General features: G+C 38.8%; 2 protein-coding genes across 2 annotated transcripts; one reads left to right on the top strand and one right to left on the bottom strand.

Annotated features, from left to right (window-relative positions):
- Window positions 1-86: 86 nt before the first annotated feature.
- On the bottom strand, window positions 87-5,884 carry azin1b (antizyme inhibitor 1b). The gene is made up of 11 exons (XM_063899300.1): window positions 5,699-5,884; window positions 4,728-4,871; window positions 4,153-4,351; window positions 3,791-3,964; window positions 3,365-3,537; window positions 2,951-3,164; window positions 2,718-2,792; window positions 2,269-2,434; window positions 2,020-2,129; window positions 1,682-1,899; window positions 87-1,585 (listed from the first exon to the last, which is right to left on the bottom strand). Exons 3-11 carry the CDS (start codon window positions 4,252-4,254, stop codon window positions 1,510-1,512), a joined length of 1,308 nt encoding a protein of 435 aa, XP_063755370.1. The 5' UTR covers window positions 4,255-4,351; window positions 4,728-4,871; window positions 5,699-5,884; the 3' UTR covers window positions 87-1,509.
- A 3,334-nt stretch (window positions 5,885-9,218) lies between these two features.
- Window positions 9,219-19,159, top strand: atp6v1c1b (ATPase H+ transporting V1 subunit C1b). Its single transcript, XM_063899471.1, has 13 exons — window positions 9,219-9,418; window positions 10,455-10,634; window positions 10,737-10,804; window positions 11,145-11,230; window positions 11,665-11,759; window positions 11,897-11,988; window positions 12,128-12,226; window positions 12,638-12,706; window positions 13,980-14,072; window positions 14,451-14,544; window positions 16,513-16,610; window positions 17,381-17,504; window positions 18,320-19,159. The coding sequence occupies exons 2-13, from the start codon at window positions 10,503-10,505 to the stop codon at window positions 18,416-18,418; spliced, it is 1,149 nt and encodes a 382-aa protein (XP_063755541.1). The 5' UTR covers window positions 9,219-9,418; window positions 10,455-10,502; the 3' UTR covers window positions 18,419-19,159.
- Window positions 19,160-19,560: the final 401 nt, after the last annotated feature.

A 19,560-nucleotide genomic window follows, 5' to 3' on the forward strand; every position in this document is an offset into this window, starting at 1 on the left:
GAGCTAGCTACAGTAAATACTTCACGTGAAGGAATCTAAAGCGGTTTCAACCCCAGCATCAAAAGATCACACACACACAAGATAAATTATTTCAGTCAGAAATGTATTAAATTAATCACTTTCATAACTTTAACAAGCACAATTTACAGTCAAAAACAGGCTATGGTCCATTAGTGCCTTAGACGAGCAATTATTTAATACATTAGTCATTTATTACACACAAGGGCAGGAGTCTTTAAAAACTGCAGTTTAGTCAGGTCACCTTATCAGACATTTAGTTGTACATGAGACTGTGCATTGTGTCCCTCTTAACTTAAGAGGCATGAGGAAAAGTCTGGCAAGATGTTTTCATTTGCACTGCCTCAGATAGGTGTGTGTACAGCTAGCATGTCTTTTAAGTGAGAGATAGATGAGTTAACTCAGCATCTGCCACATAGTTTATGTTCTAACATTCTTCCGAAATATCTCATTTGCTGGTATTCAGATCCTATAGAACAAGGAATAATAATCCCATGGCAAGACACACTGATATGAAATCAGAACTGAGCTGTTAAATATCATGGTAATAATTTAACCTATAACATATTTTGTGCATTTAAAACTGGATCAATCTCTAGGCAAGGAGTGAATAAGGGTGCCAGCAGCTCCTCTGTACCTCCGACACGTTTCCTTCATGCCTTTCGAGTAAAGGGAAACCACTGAGGTCACAAATGGTAATCACAGCACAATCCATGTAGCGTTAAAAAACACATCAATATCTTATCAGGAAAATACTGTTAGATGGGCCACAGCATAATACCTCAGCAAAACACACATAAAGACGGAGCTTTAAATATGCCCCATTAATATCTGAATCTAATAAATAAAAATGCATTGAGGTGAGCTGCAATCAAGAAATAGGTTACATCATTGTCCAAATTTCATTTAAACTATGCAAAGTGAGGGGTCTGAAGGTCAGAATCCACACGAGGCATTGCTTTTCTTTAAAACTTAAAAAATCATCTACAGACAAAATAAGTTGATGTTGGACAGACACAGGATTAACATGACTGTCAACAGGTAATCAATAGAGAACACAACTTTAATCAATTGTACATTGTGTAAACTGGTTTTGATTTAGGAAACAAACCTCCCCCCAAACATGTTGGGGGGGGGGTCCATCTCCAAAGAGTCGTCCATTTTGTTGCATAATGTCTTTTGAGCTGGAGTTCCTTTAGTCGACAGATTTTTGAAGTCCGTAGGAGGGAGGAGCGAGAATGAAAAGATTATCTTCCATATCAAATTTTAGACAATTGAGGTATCTCATAACCAATTGTTTCCAATTTCCAGAGGTAAAAAAAGTGAAATTCCTGGAAGAAATAATAGGACACTGCATTTTCCAAGGTGGCTGGAATGTTGACCACATTAAGCCCATTGTCCCAAAAACCTCACTGACCCATCCTCTCACATAGTGGAAGGAGGAGCTAAAGAGGATCTGAGCAATAGTTATGGGACAGAGGCAGAGGGTAGTTACGCACTGTACTCCACCAGGGAGAAATTCGTCATGGCACTGTCCAGTGTCACACCGGCCTCCTGCATTTCGTACCTGTGGGCAAAACAAAGAAACAGAATCAGTTCTCTGTAAACACATCATATTCCTGCTACACCAGCAAGAGTAGTGAACCTCCACATGCTGACTCACCAGTCACAGGTGGAGACAGTGTAGTAGACGGGCAGCTGGGGGGAGTTGGAGAGGCAGCTGAACTCATCTAGGCCACACACTCCCATGTTAGAGAAGCAAAGCCAGTCTCCCACACTGAGCTCAGGCAGCAAGCAGCGCTCCACCACCTGGTCCAGCTGGTCCAGGGACGGGCCCCACAGGCTGCTGGGAAACACTCCCTCCTCGGCGCACAGTGCATGCTGGTGAGGAGGAAACGGTGTCATCAAAACAGGCAACAATCTTTACAATGTCTCAGTCGCAACTGTACATTCTTCATTCATTCCGGAGTGGGGTTGACTCTTGGCTGGAGGCCCACTAACCTTGTGCACTGACGGGGCAGCGATGGACTTCCCGAGCAGCTTGTGGCTGAATGGGCCATAAACACCCTCATTCATGTAGTACAGGAACTCTGTGTCTTCGTTGTTCACACCTTTATAAATAGAGTGTGAAATCAAGTCAGAAATACGGAAACATTTCTACTAACTGAATATTGGACCTCTGTTGGTTTTGTTATGATTATGCAACACCCCTGTACAACAAAGAGAAGCTGAGAGAATTAAGGAACTCACCTTGAGTGAGGCCGTCCCAGTGGCGGGTCTCCACCTTTTTGCCGATCACGTTGACAGCCAGGCTGAAAGCAGAGGCTACGTAGAACCTGCCCGGCTCGGCCAACACTTGCACACCGGACAGTGGGGGGAAGTAAGCATCCAGCAGCGGCCTGACTGCAGACTCAACCTGCACACACAAGGTTAAAACGTACATGCACTTAGATTACATCTTTGGTTTCAGGCCTTCAAGCTAAAATGAGTTGCTACAAGCATGGGATGCTGATGATATTGCTTTATTTTAGTGCTATTTTAATCTTCGTGATATCCTTTTATATTATTATACATCTACATGTCAAAGTGTTGTGCTTCCACTTGTGTACTTTTCAGTTAGGGTTTTATGTTTTGGGGCAAGTACACTGTTTGTGATTTGACAGTATAATAAATACGTCCCACAGCCGTTTTCCACTTACCTGTTTAAGCTGAAACTCTGAGCCAGTAAATCCACCACCAATGTCCAGGATGTTCATGTTGAAGCCCAGATCCACCTGAACAAAAACAGCAAACAGTCAGTTGTTACCCTTAATTAAAAAGATATGACAAGTGAAAAAAAAGATACAGGGGGAAAAGGTCTTGATGGAATCATATCTACTAAGTTCTACCAGATTAAACACTTTATTATGAAGATATTTTCCCCTAGACTTACCCCCATGTCAAACACACAGCGGGCATCTGACAGAGCATGAGAGTAGGCCTGTTGCAGGTCCTGGCAGGAGCTGGGGAGGTGGAAGGTCACCCCCACCACCTGGACTCCAAGGTCCTTAGCTGCTTCCAGCACGTGCCGGCAGCTCTTTAGAGAGAAGCCAAAGGCCATGCTGGTCTCAGCCGCGTGGGCCTCAGTGGTCAACTGAAGCAGCAACCTAGAAGAGACAACAAAATAAATAAAACAAAGTACATGAGTCAGAGGTAAAAAAAAAAAGATAAATAAAACATTGACATAAGCTAAACTTAAGGTTTGTTAGCAATTAACAGCAACTAATTGTCTGTTTTATATATAGTTTAGGTCGCAGGGGGATTAAAAGCTAAGGGAAAGGGTTTGCTGCCTAATTGGATCACTTACTTTGCACTAGGGTGCAGGCGGGAAATCTTGGACAACTCTGCTTCATTTTCGCACACAAGATGCTGAACGTTGTTCTTGGCAGCATACTTGATGAGTGCCAGCTGCTTGCAGACGCCTGATAGGATGATGCTCTCTGGTGGCACGCCCTGCTCCAGCACCAGGTTCACTTCAGTCTGCAGGAAGGAGGACACACGTTGAAGACATTAACACAGCAACATCTAAAAGCCCCATCAAAACAATCAAAGGGATAATAAGTGTATTACATCAATTGAAAGTTAACAGTCATCAGCCGAGAAGTAATTACTTGAGTGCTTGTAACTTAATTTTCCCAAAATGTCAAATGCTTTCATAAGAGGATGGGGCACTGAGCTGTTTTAAAGACAATCGAAGCTACCTGAATTTGAATCTGTGATGTTTAAAGCTTACCTTATTGGCACAAACGAATCCCAGGCCCAAGGAGGCAAGCACCTCGATGACTGCAGGGCTGCTGTTGCACCTGACTGGGTAGTAGGGCTGGAGCTGTGGCACTGCACTCTGCCAACACACATGCTGCCGCATCAGGGCACCGAGGTCACCCACCACAAACGCACTCTTCTCCACCTGGGAACACAAGAGGAGGTGAGGGCTGCACAGAAAACAATAAGCAACTGGTCAAACCAATATAATTATATCACCAGGGAAAAACATGCTAAGTGCAGAAGACAGAGTCAGGAAAGCCTCTTCAGGCATTTTTGGAATATTTTCCACCTCAACCTGAGGACATTTGAAGGCGGGGAAGCAGGACTTACCAGAGCCTGCTCGCAGATGTGTCCGTCAATGACATCTTCATGGGTCACTCCTCCCTCCAGGAGTTCAATGTTGTAGCTGGGTTTGTCAGCAAGTCCTTTCATCTCAACCGTATTCCGTTAAGCCGACAATCATATAGAACAGATAAACAAGTCAAGGGGTCACGACTGAGCCAATGGGGTCCTGCCGGTATGCAACAAACTGAAAAAATAGAGGGCGAAAAAAACACAATAATAAGCTTTTTACAGATATTTAATAAGGCATCCATAGGGCTGATGAACTACATGCATTTCCACTGTTTATAATCAACAAGTAGTCATAAATGACTGCTGTTCTTTCCGGGTACACAGATCATGAACTCTACATTCTTTATTGTATAATAATTACATGTGTAAAGTCCCCACACCTCCTCGAGATTTTATCCAAATCTAATGAACCCATATAAACATGTGTTAATCACTCCATGTTTTGCATGCCAAATTCCACGCAGGCCACAATCCTCCTGGACTTTGCTTCAGGTGTGTGTTTGTGTGCATCCAGGTGTTTGGTGTGTAAAAAAGAAACTGAAGTCACTCACATGGACAAGTCAGGAGATGGACCTGTCCCGCTATCAGCTAGGATCCCAAGGTGGCTCAGCGTTGAAGTCAAACTGCTCCCGGTAAAGAGCGGCCCCTAGGCCCTCAGGGTAGCGCTCATACACCTGTGCAGAGACAGGGGAGCCCTAAAGAACAAACACATGATATCAGATATAAAGTCATAGGTGAACACTGTACAAGAAAAAAAAAGACATTAACTAGGTACTTATCACAATCAAAATGAAATGCAGTGTCATGGCTAGGCGTGTGAGGCTTTTTGATTATTATGTCATTACCACTATTATCTTTGGATTCGCATCCGTTGTCAGTGTGGTTCAAACTTCACCTCCCTATAACATACGTTTAGCAAGTCTCGCTACGGTTTACGTGACATCTAGTATGTTATTATCATCTGAACACAAACAGTAAACATTATGCCATACTTGTCTAGGAATAAAACACGCTTGTGTTGTTATGCAAATGTTGGTATATATTCACAAATTAGATATTATTATTATTATTATTATTATATTAATAATAATAACAACAATAATGCACTGCGTCACCAAAACAAAACATGAAACGCTAAACCAGAGTCAGTCATTAACAGTTAACATGTCAAAGTGCAGCTGTATGGACCACAGGAAACGCCATGGAGAGGAAACTGAGATATTCTGGGCTCAGAGAGCTGCTAATGCGAGCACGTCGATGGAAGCTTATGTTAGCATACGGTTATAAACCTCTAACAAAACCAACTACTGGCATAAAGCCACTATTGACATTACACTTCACAGCTCAGATGGTCTGAGTATATATTAATATAAATAGATCCAACATAAAGACGTCTCAAGTGACACAAATCCAATGAATCGGCCTGTCATGTGTGGCTCAGAAGGCAGAAAGAGCAGCCCGCCATGTTACGTCCGCCCGCTGAATCCAAGCAACTCAACCGACAGTGTTTCGCTTTACTTACGTGAGATAACGGCCAGAATGATTTGGAAAATCGTCTTCTCTTTTTCGGCGGAATTTTTAAAGAGTAGTGGTCCCAACGATGTAAGAAAGAAAGAGGGCCGTTGATGTTGCCATATGGTAAGATGACTGACTTTCGTCGTTTGAGTATCGTCTTCTATCTCGGCTGATGGTGGTGGAGGACTGGAGCTCAGCAGAGGAAGTGGGAAAAGGTAATCAACTGCCGTGGGCGGAGCCGAACGCTCAGTTCCACCAATCAGCTTTCTTCCTTTCAGGGAACATACCAAATAAGTATTTCCGAATATTTTACAGGCCGCGGTAGATCTGTGATGTTTATTCTGGTTACATAAGCGTAAACTTTTCCGTAGATGGGCAGTCGTTACAATCTGTCAGTCAAGACTTCGGCTGCTCTTGATGTTTGTGTATGGAAATTGAAACAAAGAGAGACGGTTGTATTTACATGTGTCACAATCCCAATCAGGAATTTAGGTGCAGGGTTGTGGAGAGGTTTTTGGTTGAAACTTTTAAACGTTTTTCCATATTTGTTTACTTTTCTATTAATGCATCTATATTTTATATTATAGGTGGCAAGACTGCTCTTTAAAAAAGAGTAACTAATAGGTATATAGAGTAATAAAGTTAAAGTCCATTTTACATAATGGCTCCTTTCAGGGAGCTGTAATATTAACAACATATATAAATAAAAGACACAGTAATTTCAATGTTAATGATGGAGATAAAGCTCAAAAATGAACTGCACTGTAAACAATGGAGTGGCACTTTCAAAATAAACAAAAGCAAAAACATACAAAATGTGCTTCTGTCTCGGTGGTAGATATTTTGACACTATGTTTCTGCTTTGTGGAATCTGGGGATTATTAAGATTCCCTTGGTTATTGAACTTTTTTTTAGTACTTAAGGTAAACTTTGTCAACCGAGATAATTGAATGTTTTCCGAAATAAAGTTTGATCGGAAATAATTAATTTTATCTCGAGAGGCATGGTGGTCAGGAGTTCAGTACAACACTAAATGACTGGCACAGAAATTCAGCCTGCAGCGATCATATTAGTCGTATGACTTGTATTTCTGTGACACTGGAGCAACACACTGCATAGCTTCATCTGTGTGTCTGTGTCTGTCCTATAGCTCTTATCTTTGTTTTATTATGGTCACTCTGAGGGACATTATGTTCACAAAAACACATGGCCTAGAGAACCTTTCAGTCTAAACAATGAGAGAAGTCTTGTGTGAATGCTCTCTGACAAACTAGTATTTTAAATGCTCTCAGATGGCTGCCCTTCTTTACTATGTTTAAAGACCAAGTGACTACATTAAATGTATGGACTCATGCAGTAAAGGCATGCTAGTGGCCTTGAGGTACAAACTACAGGAATAGCTAATCAAATTGGGCAATACAGTTCACATTTCTGAGAAACACGATTTCAGTTAGAACTGGCTTCTAAATCAATTTGGAACTGGGACATTCAATTCAAGGCTTATTTGGAAAGTAATTGTGTGATGTTAGATATACACAAGATAAAGTGCCCTAAGTCATGGACAAATAACAATACAAACAAGATGTGCAGTAAAGAAAGGAAATAAAGTAAACAGTTTTTAATCAAAATCATTATTATATTATGATAATAATAACTTATTGTGCCTTTTTAGTCATATTTGTTTTTCTTTACAGCTTTACTTTACAGAATTATAATTGAGCTGGTAAAGTTATCAAGATTGGTGAACATTTGAAACGATATAATGCTCTTTCCTTATAATGATAAAAACCAGCATTTTCTATATAGCAACACAGTATAAAGGAAATAAAGGGAAAACAAATATAAAGTATGTGCTTCAATGTTCACATCGGTGGTCCACGAGGACGTGACTAAATTACATTTTGTGCTTCAGTTCCACTGAGTTCAGTTAAAAGCCTTGACTGTCATCAGGAAGGAAACTCAATTTGCCTGAAGTAAAAGATATAAACAACCAGTTGCATGAATAATCAATTCTAAATACTTCCAGCATACCAAGAAATCAAAAATAAAACTTTTTTCTAATTAGGAAGAGTTCTGTCACACAACTTATTTGGATACATATCCACAAGTATCAGCACACACTGGTTTCTGTACACAACACAGGTAACAAGTTACAATAAATTACCAGTAAATTAATTCTCAAAACACTTTGACTTTATTACATAGGTTGTAATCGTAGAATAATCAGGAAAGACTTTTAAGCTCATTTTAGTGTAACACTTCCGGCATTGTACATACTGTTTGTTTCTTATGATTGGCCTTTTATACAACACGCTGTTGGAGTCGTCATAGTGCGAATGGACATTCATTTCAATGATTCACATGTGGTTTTGGATTTCTTACTTTTTCATGTCAATATCTTCTATATTTTCAGGGAATAAGGCATATTATCTTTTTTTAAACTCTCAAAATGTTGTTTGTGTAAGCCTGAAAATACAGCACTAGCCAGGATTGCGTGTGACATTTTTTCTAACTCCAAAATCCTAAACTCAAGAATATGAAACTTGTTGACAGTCCTGTGAGACAGTTTATTTTACAGTACATGTTTTAGTATAGGAACCTGAATATTTGCATGATATGCTCCCTTTTAACACCACTGTACCAGTCCACTTTAATTTAATGTTTGGTTTTCATTCTATAAAGGCAGCATTCCAAATCCTACATTGTTTTACCATTTACTTTCAGTGTGTTGGCTACTGCAGCTGCCATTACATAGTGCAGTACTGTTGTATAAAAAACACTTGGAAATTCTTCTCAGTCATTACATTGAGCATTGACCTTAAACCATTTTGTTTTGATGTTCCTGTGAAAAGGATAGTGAGTCATATCACTCAGAAAAGCATGTTGGTTTCTATACTTAAAATGCAACAGAATGCTGGTATGTTTGGCATACTGCATTTGATTTAGGCTACTGTGTATTGGGATTTCCACCATCTTTTTGTTCTGTCTTACTCAACAATAAAGTATTAAGAGCAATGGAGGGCACAGTTTGATTCACTGTTACCCAAAGGCTTTGATTCATAACTTCAGTTGTTTACACAGGACCAGAAGAGGGCGATATTGAGAGGTAGCTACTGACTGAGCTGTCGAAACAAACACACAAGGACTATCGAAAAGTTCAGTTACTACAACAAGAAAACAAAACACTGAGGAGCTGGTATGGTTATTTCCAATATAAAATGAAAGGAGTTTTTACATACATTTATTGACAATTTTTTTTTACTGATTACTGCGCATAATACTTTCCAGAATTGCTGATTTGTGTTGCATTCATGGAAGCTATGCAGTCTTCTAGATTAACCTCAGCATATTGGTACAATTCCTACTTCATATATATTTCGAGAATGTGTTCAAAATATACACCTTTTGTGTGTGTTTAATAATTATGTAAATAGTTCTAAAAGGCGTTTCATTTCTTAGAGCCGTTCAATAAGTGCTATCTCCGACTTTATTTTCGGACTATAAACGTCACTAGGATTTGTCGGTCACGTGAAGGCAGTATAGCGCGCAGCGGCCTTTGCGCAGGCGCAGAACAACCGTCCTGATCAGCTGACTGTGAGAGGAATATGCTGTGTTGAAGCACATTTGAGTCTTAAAGCTGTTATTATATGCGGTCTGTATGGAAAGCTGTGACTCTTTAGCAGAATTACACCGTGTGGACAAAACACTGAAGCCATTAATCACATCGGTAAGTACGAAATTTAACCGAACAATGACATCGTGACAGCGTGAGACTGCGATGCAAACAAAACAGCTAACACTGCATTTAACCTTGTTTTTTGGTATGTTTTGCTTATTAAATCAGTCATTTGAAGGGCGAATGATTAACTAGTCAAAGGTAAGTATCAGCAGTGCTCAGTGGTTTGTTTTTCATGGTGTTTAATTTAGAGGAGGGTCTGTGTTGAGCATGTCCTCTGCAATACAGACACTGATCACATGACAGTAAATCAGCAGACCTGTCTTGTCTCTACTGAGCTGTATTGATGCAATCAACCAGTGTGTGTGCAGTTTCCGTATTACTATCATAGAGAAATAAATGTGAGGAAGGTTATGAATCAGATGCATAATGCAAGGCAAAAGAGGAACTAACAGCTTCTTTATAAAAGGACGTGGAGGAAGACTTATGTATGTCTTACGAGCAGATATGGAAATGACTAATGCAACGAAGGGTAAAAATACCATATAAATTAAAAGGTTACGATTAAAAGTCATGCTTTAAAAATCAAAGGAGCTGTACACAATTCTGCAAAGTTCTCTGCTTTCTATTTTACAGGAGGAAATATATCAGTTTCCCATTATTTGTATTGGCCTAAGTCTTGTTTATGACATTTATTATCACACCATGTGTTATTTCATAGTCATCTTTAACAGGTCATATTATTAAAGATATACAGTGCAATAAGCGAAACATGTTTGATTTACATGTTGTGTTAGTTTTACATTATCAAGTTTGCTGATATGATCACTTTACTTTTTTTATCATGGTCTAAACATGTTTGTGCACATAATAATTTGGCTAGTAGTCTAGTGGCATGTATAATATTTTGTTGTGATTCTGTAATACTTGCAGAAAGTCAGTGGGGAAACCTTTCACTGACAGAAACAAAAAAACAAGAATGATGTCCAATTAAATGCCTGGAAATTCAAAGTACTTGATGATGCAAAAATCATTGAAGCCAGAAACCAGAGTTCTGTTAAGATTCTTTCTCTTCCTTTATCCTCAGTGAATCTTTACATCAAACTCCCAGTGGACAAACATCGTACCAGCAGCTATGACAGAATTCTGGTTGATCTCCGCTCCGGGGGAGAAGACATGCCAGCAGACCTGGGACAAGCTGATGGTTGCAACGACACGCACCAACAACCTCTCCGTTAACAACAAGTTTAACATCCCTGATCTCAAGGTAAAACACAGCGGACGTGTGTACTCCTCTCCACAGGGAATCAGCCCACAAGAAGTTTAGTAGTGTTTTTCTTAATATTTGTGTGTATTTTGTCTCTAACAGGTGGGAACACTAGATGTCCTAGTGGGTCTTTCAGATGAGCTGGCTAAACTTGACACTTTTGTGGAAAGGTAAACTTTTATTGTTTGTTTCTAAAATGCGCTTTTATTTTAGATTATGCATCCAGAGAGAGAGATACCAAAATAAAGGGTAAACAAATACAAGTTAATACAAATGTTGCCGCAGTTAGACTTAAGAAGATATTTTGACATTCAGAAGAATTGTCCATATTTTTGCTTTTGGGAAAATGTAAGTTTTGAAATCTGATGGTATATGTTTATTAAATACAGCCATTATTGCCTGATGTTCCTCTTTCCAGTAAAACTGCATGTTGTGGCATTCTCCTGTCTTTAATTAGAACCTCTTGTGTTGGTGTGTAACTCTTCTCCTCCCCCATGTGTTATGTTGCAGTGTGGTGAGGAAAGTCGCTCAGTATATGGCCGATGTCCTGGAGGACAGCCGCGACAAAGTCCAGGAAAACCTGCTTGCTAATGGAGGTAAGGGCTGTGAACATAATCACAAGACTGGTGCATTACGTTAACATACACTCCCATTATAAAAGTAAGCAGTGGAAAATATTGTTAGTAAACTATGATGTGAAAAAAAGAACTTGAATTTCAGTAAACTCTTATGACATTAAACCACAGATATGTTAAACACTTGACATTCAAGGAGATGTTGCTATGTCCTCACATCCCTAAAGTAGCTTGAAGTTTAAAAACATTAACCTTATGGAAATCTATACACAGTTCTCCTATCTGTGCCTAATATTTCTAAACCTAAAACTATCAAATGCACTCTTTAGTTAAAGAAATCATAACTGAAGTGAGTGAATTAAAAAATATATAAATAAACAATGATAATTCAACACAAGGCCTATGGGAAAGAAGCTGATCTTATGCTGATCATGTTTTTCTTCTTTACTCTACAGTGGACCTGGTCACCTACATCACCAGATTTCAGTGGGACATGGCTAAGTATCCAATCAAACAGTCGCTGAAAAACATCTCTGAGATCATCTCCAAGGTAAAAAAAAAAAATCCTCACATATAGACATAATGTTTGGTCATATATCACATATTTCCATTGCCTATCCCTGTAATCCGACAACTGATCCTCACTGAAGTCATCTCACCTTATCTTCTTCTCTTCATGTTCTCTAGCAAGCATCTCAGATAGACAATGACCTGAAGGCCAGAGCTTCAGCCTACAACAACCTGAAGGGAAACCTGCAAAACCTGGAGCGGAAGAATGCGTGAGTATTTATAAAATGTGTACAGTACTCCTGCTCTATACACACTGTAATCGTGAAATCTGTACCAAAAATATGTGTATGTTTTCCTGAGAAATATCGAATTTGTCCATCAATCTGAACCGCATGTGTCGTCTTTTAGGGGGAGCTTGTTGACCAGGAGTCTGGCTGACATAGCAAAGAAAGAGGACTTTGTGCTGGACTCAGAGTACCTGATTACCATGCTGGTGGTTGTCCCAAAGTGAGTACACTTGCATCACTGTCTATATATTCAATATGCATTGAGGTAATTGTATTGTAATACTCATGTCATTGTATTTATGGTAGATATGAGGGAGGTTGACCTCTGACAAACGATCTATAAAACCGATTTTCTTAAGCTTAAGATATATTTGAGTTACATGGAGTAGTATAGCTTCATCTAAGAAGCAACGAGTGAAAAGAGTTTTAGCAGACCTGATCTGGTTTCCCAGGATTTTCGTTCTCCTTCATAACTGAATTCATATTGTGCATTGAAATGGTCCATTTGTAATGCATGCAATATCAAATAATTCAAAAAACGACTTTCTCTGTTTGAAATATCAATATTGGTAGAGACAGCTTTGTGTCATTTTTAAAACTTAATACATTACTGTTATCTTTCCCTCACCAGGACCGGATATGGTGACTGGCAGAAGACCTATGAGACCCTGTCAGAGATGGTTGTGCCACGCTCCACAAAGTAAGCATTACTACATTAATCACTTAATTTTGGGACAAATGTATGTTTGGTCGACCATAACAAGAAGAAAAACTTGCCTAATGACGCATCTGAATTGTTAGTAAATTTCAGGAAGGTGGATATAAAATTCTACTTTCCCTATAGCTGCTAATCGTTTTCTTGTTTAGTTTTCTTTGGACAGTGGTTTGTATTCCTAAAAAGCACAATTTAACAACATTTCAATATTTATTCCTTTAAAAATGTCTCTGACCAGTTTGTGTCATCTGGAGTTGCTTTCGCAGGTTTTGTGCTTAAATCGAATTAGAATTGGAAACATTTCTGACCTACAAAAAGCAATTGACCTTTAGCCAAAGAGGCCAGATGATTTGAGGCGTAATTTTCGGCCTTTCAGACAGACTGAGCTCAGTGTGGTGTGGTAACCTAGCAACCTGTATTTGAGATTAAGCACTATCTGCTTGTATGCACCGCAAACAGGAGATGTCTCATGTTGCATCAGTGAGGAAATAGGCAGAACTGTTTGGGATTGTGCTAAGTGCTACTTTTTAAATGTATATTGTAAACAGCTGCATTGAACATGCGACAGACCTAGTGCTTTGGAAATGCAGACTTAATCTCATTGCAGAAACTTTCTATGTAATAACAATACATTGATTTCTAGGAAAGACAGTTAGATTGTGTTTCGAGCAATAAGTGAGAAGCCAGTGAGGGATCATCATGTCCTTGTTGCTATCTCTGGGGACAAGTACTAAGACGTAGTTAGTGACACTACATGTATCAAAGAAATTCAGTTCATTTTCAGGTCAATCTGCGCAAACAGCATATTTGGCCGTTTGAATTCATCTTTGCTGGACAATTGCAATCTGGGCTGTTGACAACTTCCCAACCATGTTGACCGCTTGGATGAAGGATCAGAAGCAACTGGAAAGTCCAACATGGAGTCAAATCCTGCATTTGATGTTTTACAAAAGGAAAAGTGTTAAAGATAAAATTGACCGGTTATCGCTTGAAGAAGAGATTCTTTGTCAATGTGATTCTCATGGTTAAATTTAGGCTTAATAAAATAAATAAGTACGGGTCTCTATTGAATTACAAAGTCAGCAGCTAGAGCTTTCAGTTCATTCAGTTTGTTTACATGAAAGTAAATAAATGAAACCTCTTAAGAGGAAAGGACACTTACTCTTACAGCATTACATACCTAATAATGATATCTTACACCAGAGATGAACAGTAGGGCTGCTGTATCCAGCTCTCATGCTAGTCTCTTTTCCTCCAGGTTGCTGTTTGAAGACCACGACAGCGGCCTGTTCAGTGTCACTCTCTTCAGGAAGGCTATAGATGATTTCAAGCACAAGGCCAGGGAAAACAAGTAAGTTCATTTTACTTTCAAGCTTTCCATTCGAGCTAGGTTTCAGTCTTCTTAGCCATCTGATACATCTTTGTTTTGAGTTGCAGATTATGTTTCCTTCTTTTTAAATAGACAACAGTATGATTGAACATGTCATTATTAAAGTAGGTAACCTATTCGTAAACACAGGAACTGGCTTGTTATGCTTAAAAAACAACATTACTCTATAGTAGGCACCATTTTGTCAGTCTCTCCAATTACCATGACAGAAGGATCTCAATGCGTGTGTTTATGTATCGTGTGTCTGTTTTGTATGTTGCCCATTTTCAGGAGTGCACTTGAGTGTGTTTGTGTGCTCTCTGACAGCTGATTACCTCTCTGCTGTGTACCCTTATCCAGGTTTACAGTGCGTGATTTCCAGTACAATGAGGAGGAGATGAAGGCTGACAAAGAAGAGATGACACGGCTCTCAACTGACAAGAAGAAACAGTTTGTACGGCTGCTTTTTTCTTTACAAACAGTAATGCTAAGGGGCGAAGAAGAAAATCAATAGAGGAGGGAGGTTTCTTTTGTTCTTTAGATATTTAGCTTTAGATGTATTTTATTTTCCCTACTTAATATCTAATTTGTCTTGAATTGGGGCTAAAATCAGTGATCATTGGTATAAATACAGTGGTATGCAAAAGTTTGGGCACCCCTTAGGAAAACCACTGCATCAGTTTGTCACTTGCTGAGCTTTTGAAGCAGCAACTTCATTTTAACATATGTTATACCTTATGGTAACAGAAACATCTCAGTAGTGAAATAACTTTTATTGGTCAAACAGAAACATGTTTATGTGCATTCAAACAAAAATAGGCATGTGCATAAATTTGGGCACCCCTAAGAAATAATTCCATTAATATTTAGTATTGCCTCCTTTTGCTGCAATAACGGCCTGTAGACGCCTCCTGTAGCCACAGACAAGTCCCTTAAGCCTGGCAGGTGGTATTTTGGCCCATTCTTCCACACAAAACGTCTCCAGTTCAGTCAGGTTTCTTGGCCTCCGTGCATGGACAGCCTTCTTCAAATAAATCCATACATTTTCAATGATGTTAAGGTCTGGGGACTGGGATGGCCATTCCAGAACATTGTACCTGTGCTTCTGCATGAATTCCTTGGTGGATTTTGATCGGTGCTTAGGATCATTGTCCTGCTGAAAAATCCAACCCCGGCGTAGCTTCAACTTTGTGACTGACTCTAGAACATTCTTGTCAAGAATCTCCTGGTACTGTAAGGAATTCATGTGGCCCTCAACTTTAACAAGTTTTCCAGTACCTGTGCTAGCCACACAGCCCCATAACATGATAGATCCTCCACCAAATTTTACAGTGGGCAACAAGTTCTTTTCATTGAATGCAGTGTGTTTTTTTCGCCATGCATACCTGTTCATGTTATGACCAAATAACTCAATCTTGGTCTCATCTGACCACAGTATTTTGTTCCAAAATGCTTCTGGCTTGTCCAGATGTGCTTTTGCATACCTCATGCGACTCTTCTTGTGATTAACACTCAGGAAAGGCTTTTTGCACATCACCCTTCCAATGAGCTCTTCCTGGTGCAAAGTACGCTGGATTGTGGAACGGTGAACAACTACACCATCAGCAGCCAGATGTTGTTGTAGTTCTCTGGAGGTGGTCTGTGGCTTCTCTGTGACCATTTTCACCATCCTTCGCCTGTGCCTTTCCCCTATTTTTGTCGGCCTACCACATCTTTCCTTCACACGGACTGTTCCTGTGGCCTTCCATTTCACAACTACGTTTCTGACTGTGGAGACAGACAGTTTAAACCTGTCAGATAATTTTTTGTACCCTTCTCCTAATTTATAATGTTGGATTATCTTAGCTTTCAGGTCAGTGGAGAGTTGTTTTGAGGTCCCCATCTTGCCACTCCCTAAGAAAGAACCTAGGCCAGGCACAGCCAGCTATTACCTATGTTAAATAGCCTTTTTCATGATTGGTTCCACCTGTCTTTGTAATTGAAGGTCTAATGAGCTAATCAAAGCAATTTTGTGCAGCAACCTGTCAGCTATAAATCCGTACAGGTGTTGAAATGAATGCTATTTATAAGGGTGCCCAAACTTTTGCACATCCCATTTTTTGCATTTTATTTTATTATAATAAAACTATGTAATGCTACCCTAAGAATTTTGGTCTGGAAAACACTAAAACGTCTACATCTTTGTAGGAAAACAAATGTTGTTGCTGTGATCTTCTATTATAAAGGAAAAGCAAATTGTCATGAAATCTCAGAGGGGTGCCCAAACTTTTGCATACCACTGTATGTCCTTGTTCTTTGCTATCTGGTAATTTTTGAAGAAATGTTTATTTTAAAACATCAAAAACAGGAATGTCTAATACTATCTAGATGACAGGTATTTTAACTTATTATAAAATATTAAAATGCTGTTCATTTCCACCAGGGGCCTTTGGTACGATGGCTGAAAGTGAATTTCAGCGAAGCCTTCATTGCGTGGATTCACATAAAAGCCCTGCGTGTGTTTGTGGAGTCCGTATTAAGGTAAGGAGTTGAAGATCCATCAGCTTTCATGAAACAACCTCTGTAAAGTTCATCATCTAGCTCCTCTTTCCATACTTTGGTTGTTCATCTACCCATCCTTTCTTAAAGGTCTCCGTTTATGCTCTTTTATGTCCTATGTTATAGGTCTCAAATATATAAAAAAACATGTCTCTGACGTGTTTTGCTCAAAATACCAAACATATCATGCATTTAAGCATGTCCGCTATCCCTCTCTTTCAGCCCTGTTTTCGAAAGTGCTGATTCTGTGACTTGACCCTTTCCTGCAAATGAGCTGTGATTAAACGCCATATGATGTTCGAAACCACATCAAGCATAATTCCTGAAAAACTTGTGGCATTATATGTATAATAATATACAACAACTCTAAGTCCCTCCTCCAGACATCCTGCTGAACATACAGAGACACAGAGCTGCACGAGGGGATTCAGCTTGTGACTGTATATTGCGAACGATAGGTTGGGCGAGTCACGTGGGCAGGACGTTGCCTGGAGTTCAACGTAAAGCCAGCCCATATTTCCGATACGACGTCATATTGGCAGCAAATCTCGATCAGCTTGTTTATATCCCCGTTTTTAAAGATGTGGGTAAAGAGGGAAAGAGTGAGGGCTGTATTCTCTGACACTTTGTGATTCTCCTTACACACCGGGGACACATATTTATGCATAAAAGACAGCAAAAAGTGCATTTTGCATAATAGGGGACCTATAAATGTCGATTCTTCCTCTGAACCAACTTCTTGTGTTTTGTAGATATGGGCTGCCCGTGAACTTTCAGGCCATGCTGCTCCAGCCCAACAAGAAGAACATGAAGAAGCTGAGAGAGGTGCTCAACGAACTGTACAAACACCTGGACAGCAGCGCCGCCATCATTGATGTGAGTTTCTTTCACACACTTGAATGTCAAAGTAGCAAGTTACATTTTTGAAGGCAGGCATTGATAACAGTAAACATTGGTAAATATCATATATTGAGGAACTTTTTTCAACTTTACATTCCCTTAATTTCAAGGTTCTGTAATCCATACAAATGAAGAGATTAAAGCTGTTCGCAGCAACACTTGATGTAACATGAATACGGGCTATACAATTCTAAACTACATGTTCCCTACTTTCAGAGAAAGATTGTACAACCTTAACATCATATAAAATGTTATTGTTATATTGTTATAATTTTGTCTTCAGCCTATTTGACCTTATTTCCATTGGGTTTCCATTTTTAGCCCCATTAATCTCTCTATATGACTATTGGTATAACCATTTTATTGTGAGCAAGTGTCCTTATTGTTAACAAAATGTTATCTTACTAAGTTGCTTTTCCTGTTGGTATCTTTAAATGCGTTTCCCAATTATTATCCTTAGTTGTTGGCACCTTATCAGCATGTTAAATAATGTCAGTCCAAAACTGTATTTAACCAGGTTTACCTGTCGTTAATACCAAGCTATTACCTGGTTATTACTTTGGTAATTATGTGATTTCACATGATTATTACCTCTTTACCATCAAACCAACACCCTATTACTACAATGTTATTACCAAGCTGTAATGTGAAGTGCTTCCCACAAAGACACCCACCCAGGACAATCACTGAATAAACTCCTACATAAACCTCCTGTAGTTTAAGAAAAATGTATTGAAATATAAAAACAAAGAAGAATGAATTGTTTGTAACTTTCTCTGCTGTTCCTGCAGGCTGCTATGGACATCCCCGGGCTGAACCTGAGCCAGCAGGAGTACTACCCCTACGTTTACTACAAGCTGGACTGCAACCTGCTGGACTTCAAAGTCTAGAAACATTCCCATCATCATCTCACTCTCTGTGCAGTATGATGTGACATGTTCACATCCCCAAGCTTTAATTTATTTCTACCCTGTTTTTATTTTTCTTTCCTTTTGTCTTGCCATTCTATGTTCCTCTGTCATGCTGCTGTTACATTCCCGGGTCTATATTGAATAAGTTGTTCTAAAATATTTGACAAATGTAGACCTTTTTTGATCTTTGGCATTTCCCTTACTACTTAGCTGTAAAAGTGAAATGCTGCCCAGATTACATCCACCAAAATGGTTGACATTCCCCATCAAAGGACACGAAATGCTGCATTTTTATGTTTGTGTATTTCCCCGTCAACCCACATCATGCGAAGCATTAAAAACCATACACGTGGGAAAAATGGAGAGAAAAATAAATGTATGTTAACTATAGTATTTATTTAAAGCCTCTGAAATCAGTAAATACATTTGTTTGCTCAGTTTTTTGAAAGTGATGTGTTTTTAGTTCCATGTAAGGACTGTCTGTTTACAAGTAGATGTTGACCATTGTTTCACCCCAAAGCTATAATCCTGTGAAAATACTGAGACGTATCATCCTACAGTATAATTAAGCAATAGGTTTGCTGATTGTATGCTTCTATAATATCTGTATATTTAGCAGTTTGAGAAAATAATGATCGATCTATGTGCAAATACTGTATTGTCCTTAAAGTACACCACATATTTAAAATCAATGTGAAAAATAAATACTTTATGTGATGACTTTGGCATACTGTCCTTAATAATAATAATAATAATAATAATAATAATAATAATAACAATACTCATATTAATAACAAAAGATAGAATTGTGCTGAATTAACTTCAAATCACAGAATTGTAATTTCAAAAAAGCTTTCATTATTTTCTAACAAGTTCTCCTCACAGTTTGACTGATTTATAATTATTTTTTGGTTTAAGAGTTTATAAGATTAAGAGTATACTTCAAATTCACATCAAAATTATGTGAATTTGGTGGCCACGTATTTAGCTTCTGTGTTCACAATGTTTATTAAAATCAATATGTTTACAATAAATTAAAAGTTATATTTATGATATTTTGCACTTTTATATTAGTATTAGTTTTATCAAAAGCTTGAATAGTCTTTAATTTGGGTCATGAT

Source organism: Eleginops maclovinus, chromosome 13 (genome assembly GCF_036324505.1).
Source record: "Eleginops maclovinus isolate JMC-PN-2008 ecotype Puerto Natales chromosome 13, JC_Emac_rtc_rv5, whole genome shotgun sequence".
NCBI lineage: Eukaryota > Metazoa > Chordata > Actinopteri > Perciformes > Eleginopidae > Eleginops > Eleginops maclovinus.

Excerpts from the sequence above, each read along its gene's own strand:
- azin1b (XM_063899300.1), bottom strand. The coding sequence starts at position 4,254 with ATGAAAGGACTTGCTGACAAACCCAGCTACAACATTGAACTCCTGGAG. Across the intron at positions 2,435-2,717 it reads CAGAGTTTCAGCTTAAACAG|GTTGAGTCTGCAGTCAGGCC; the intron begins GTAAGTGGAAAA and ends TTGTGTGTGCAG. Across the intron at positions 1,900-2,019 it reads CTGCCCCGTCAGTGCACAAG|CATGCACTGTGCGCCGAGGA; the intron begins GTTAGTGGGCCT and ends CCTCCTCACCAG.
- atp6v1c1b (XM_063899471.1), top strand. The coding sequence starts at position 10,503 with ATGACAGAATTCTGGTTGATCTCCGCTCCGGGGGAGAAGACATGCCAG. Across the intron at positions 12,227-12,637 it reads ATGCTGGTGGTTGTCCCAAA|GACCGGATATGGTGACTGGC; the intron begins GTGAGTACACTT and ends TTCCCTCACCAG. Across the intron at positions 14,545-16,512 it reads CTGACAAGAAGAAACAGTTT|GGGCCTTTGGTACGATGGCT; the intron begins GTACGGCTGCTT and ends CATTTCCACCAG.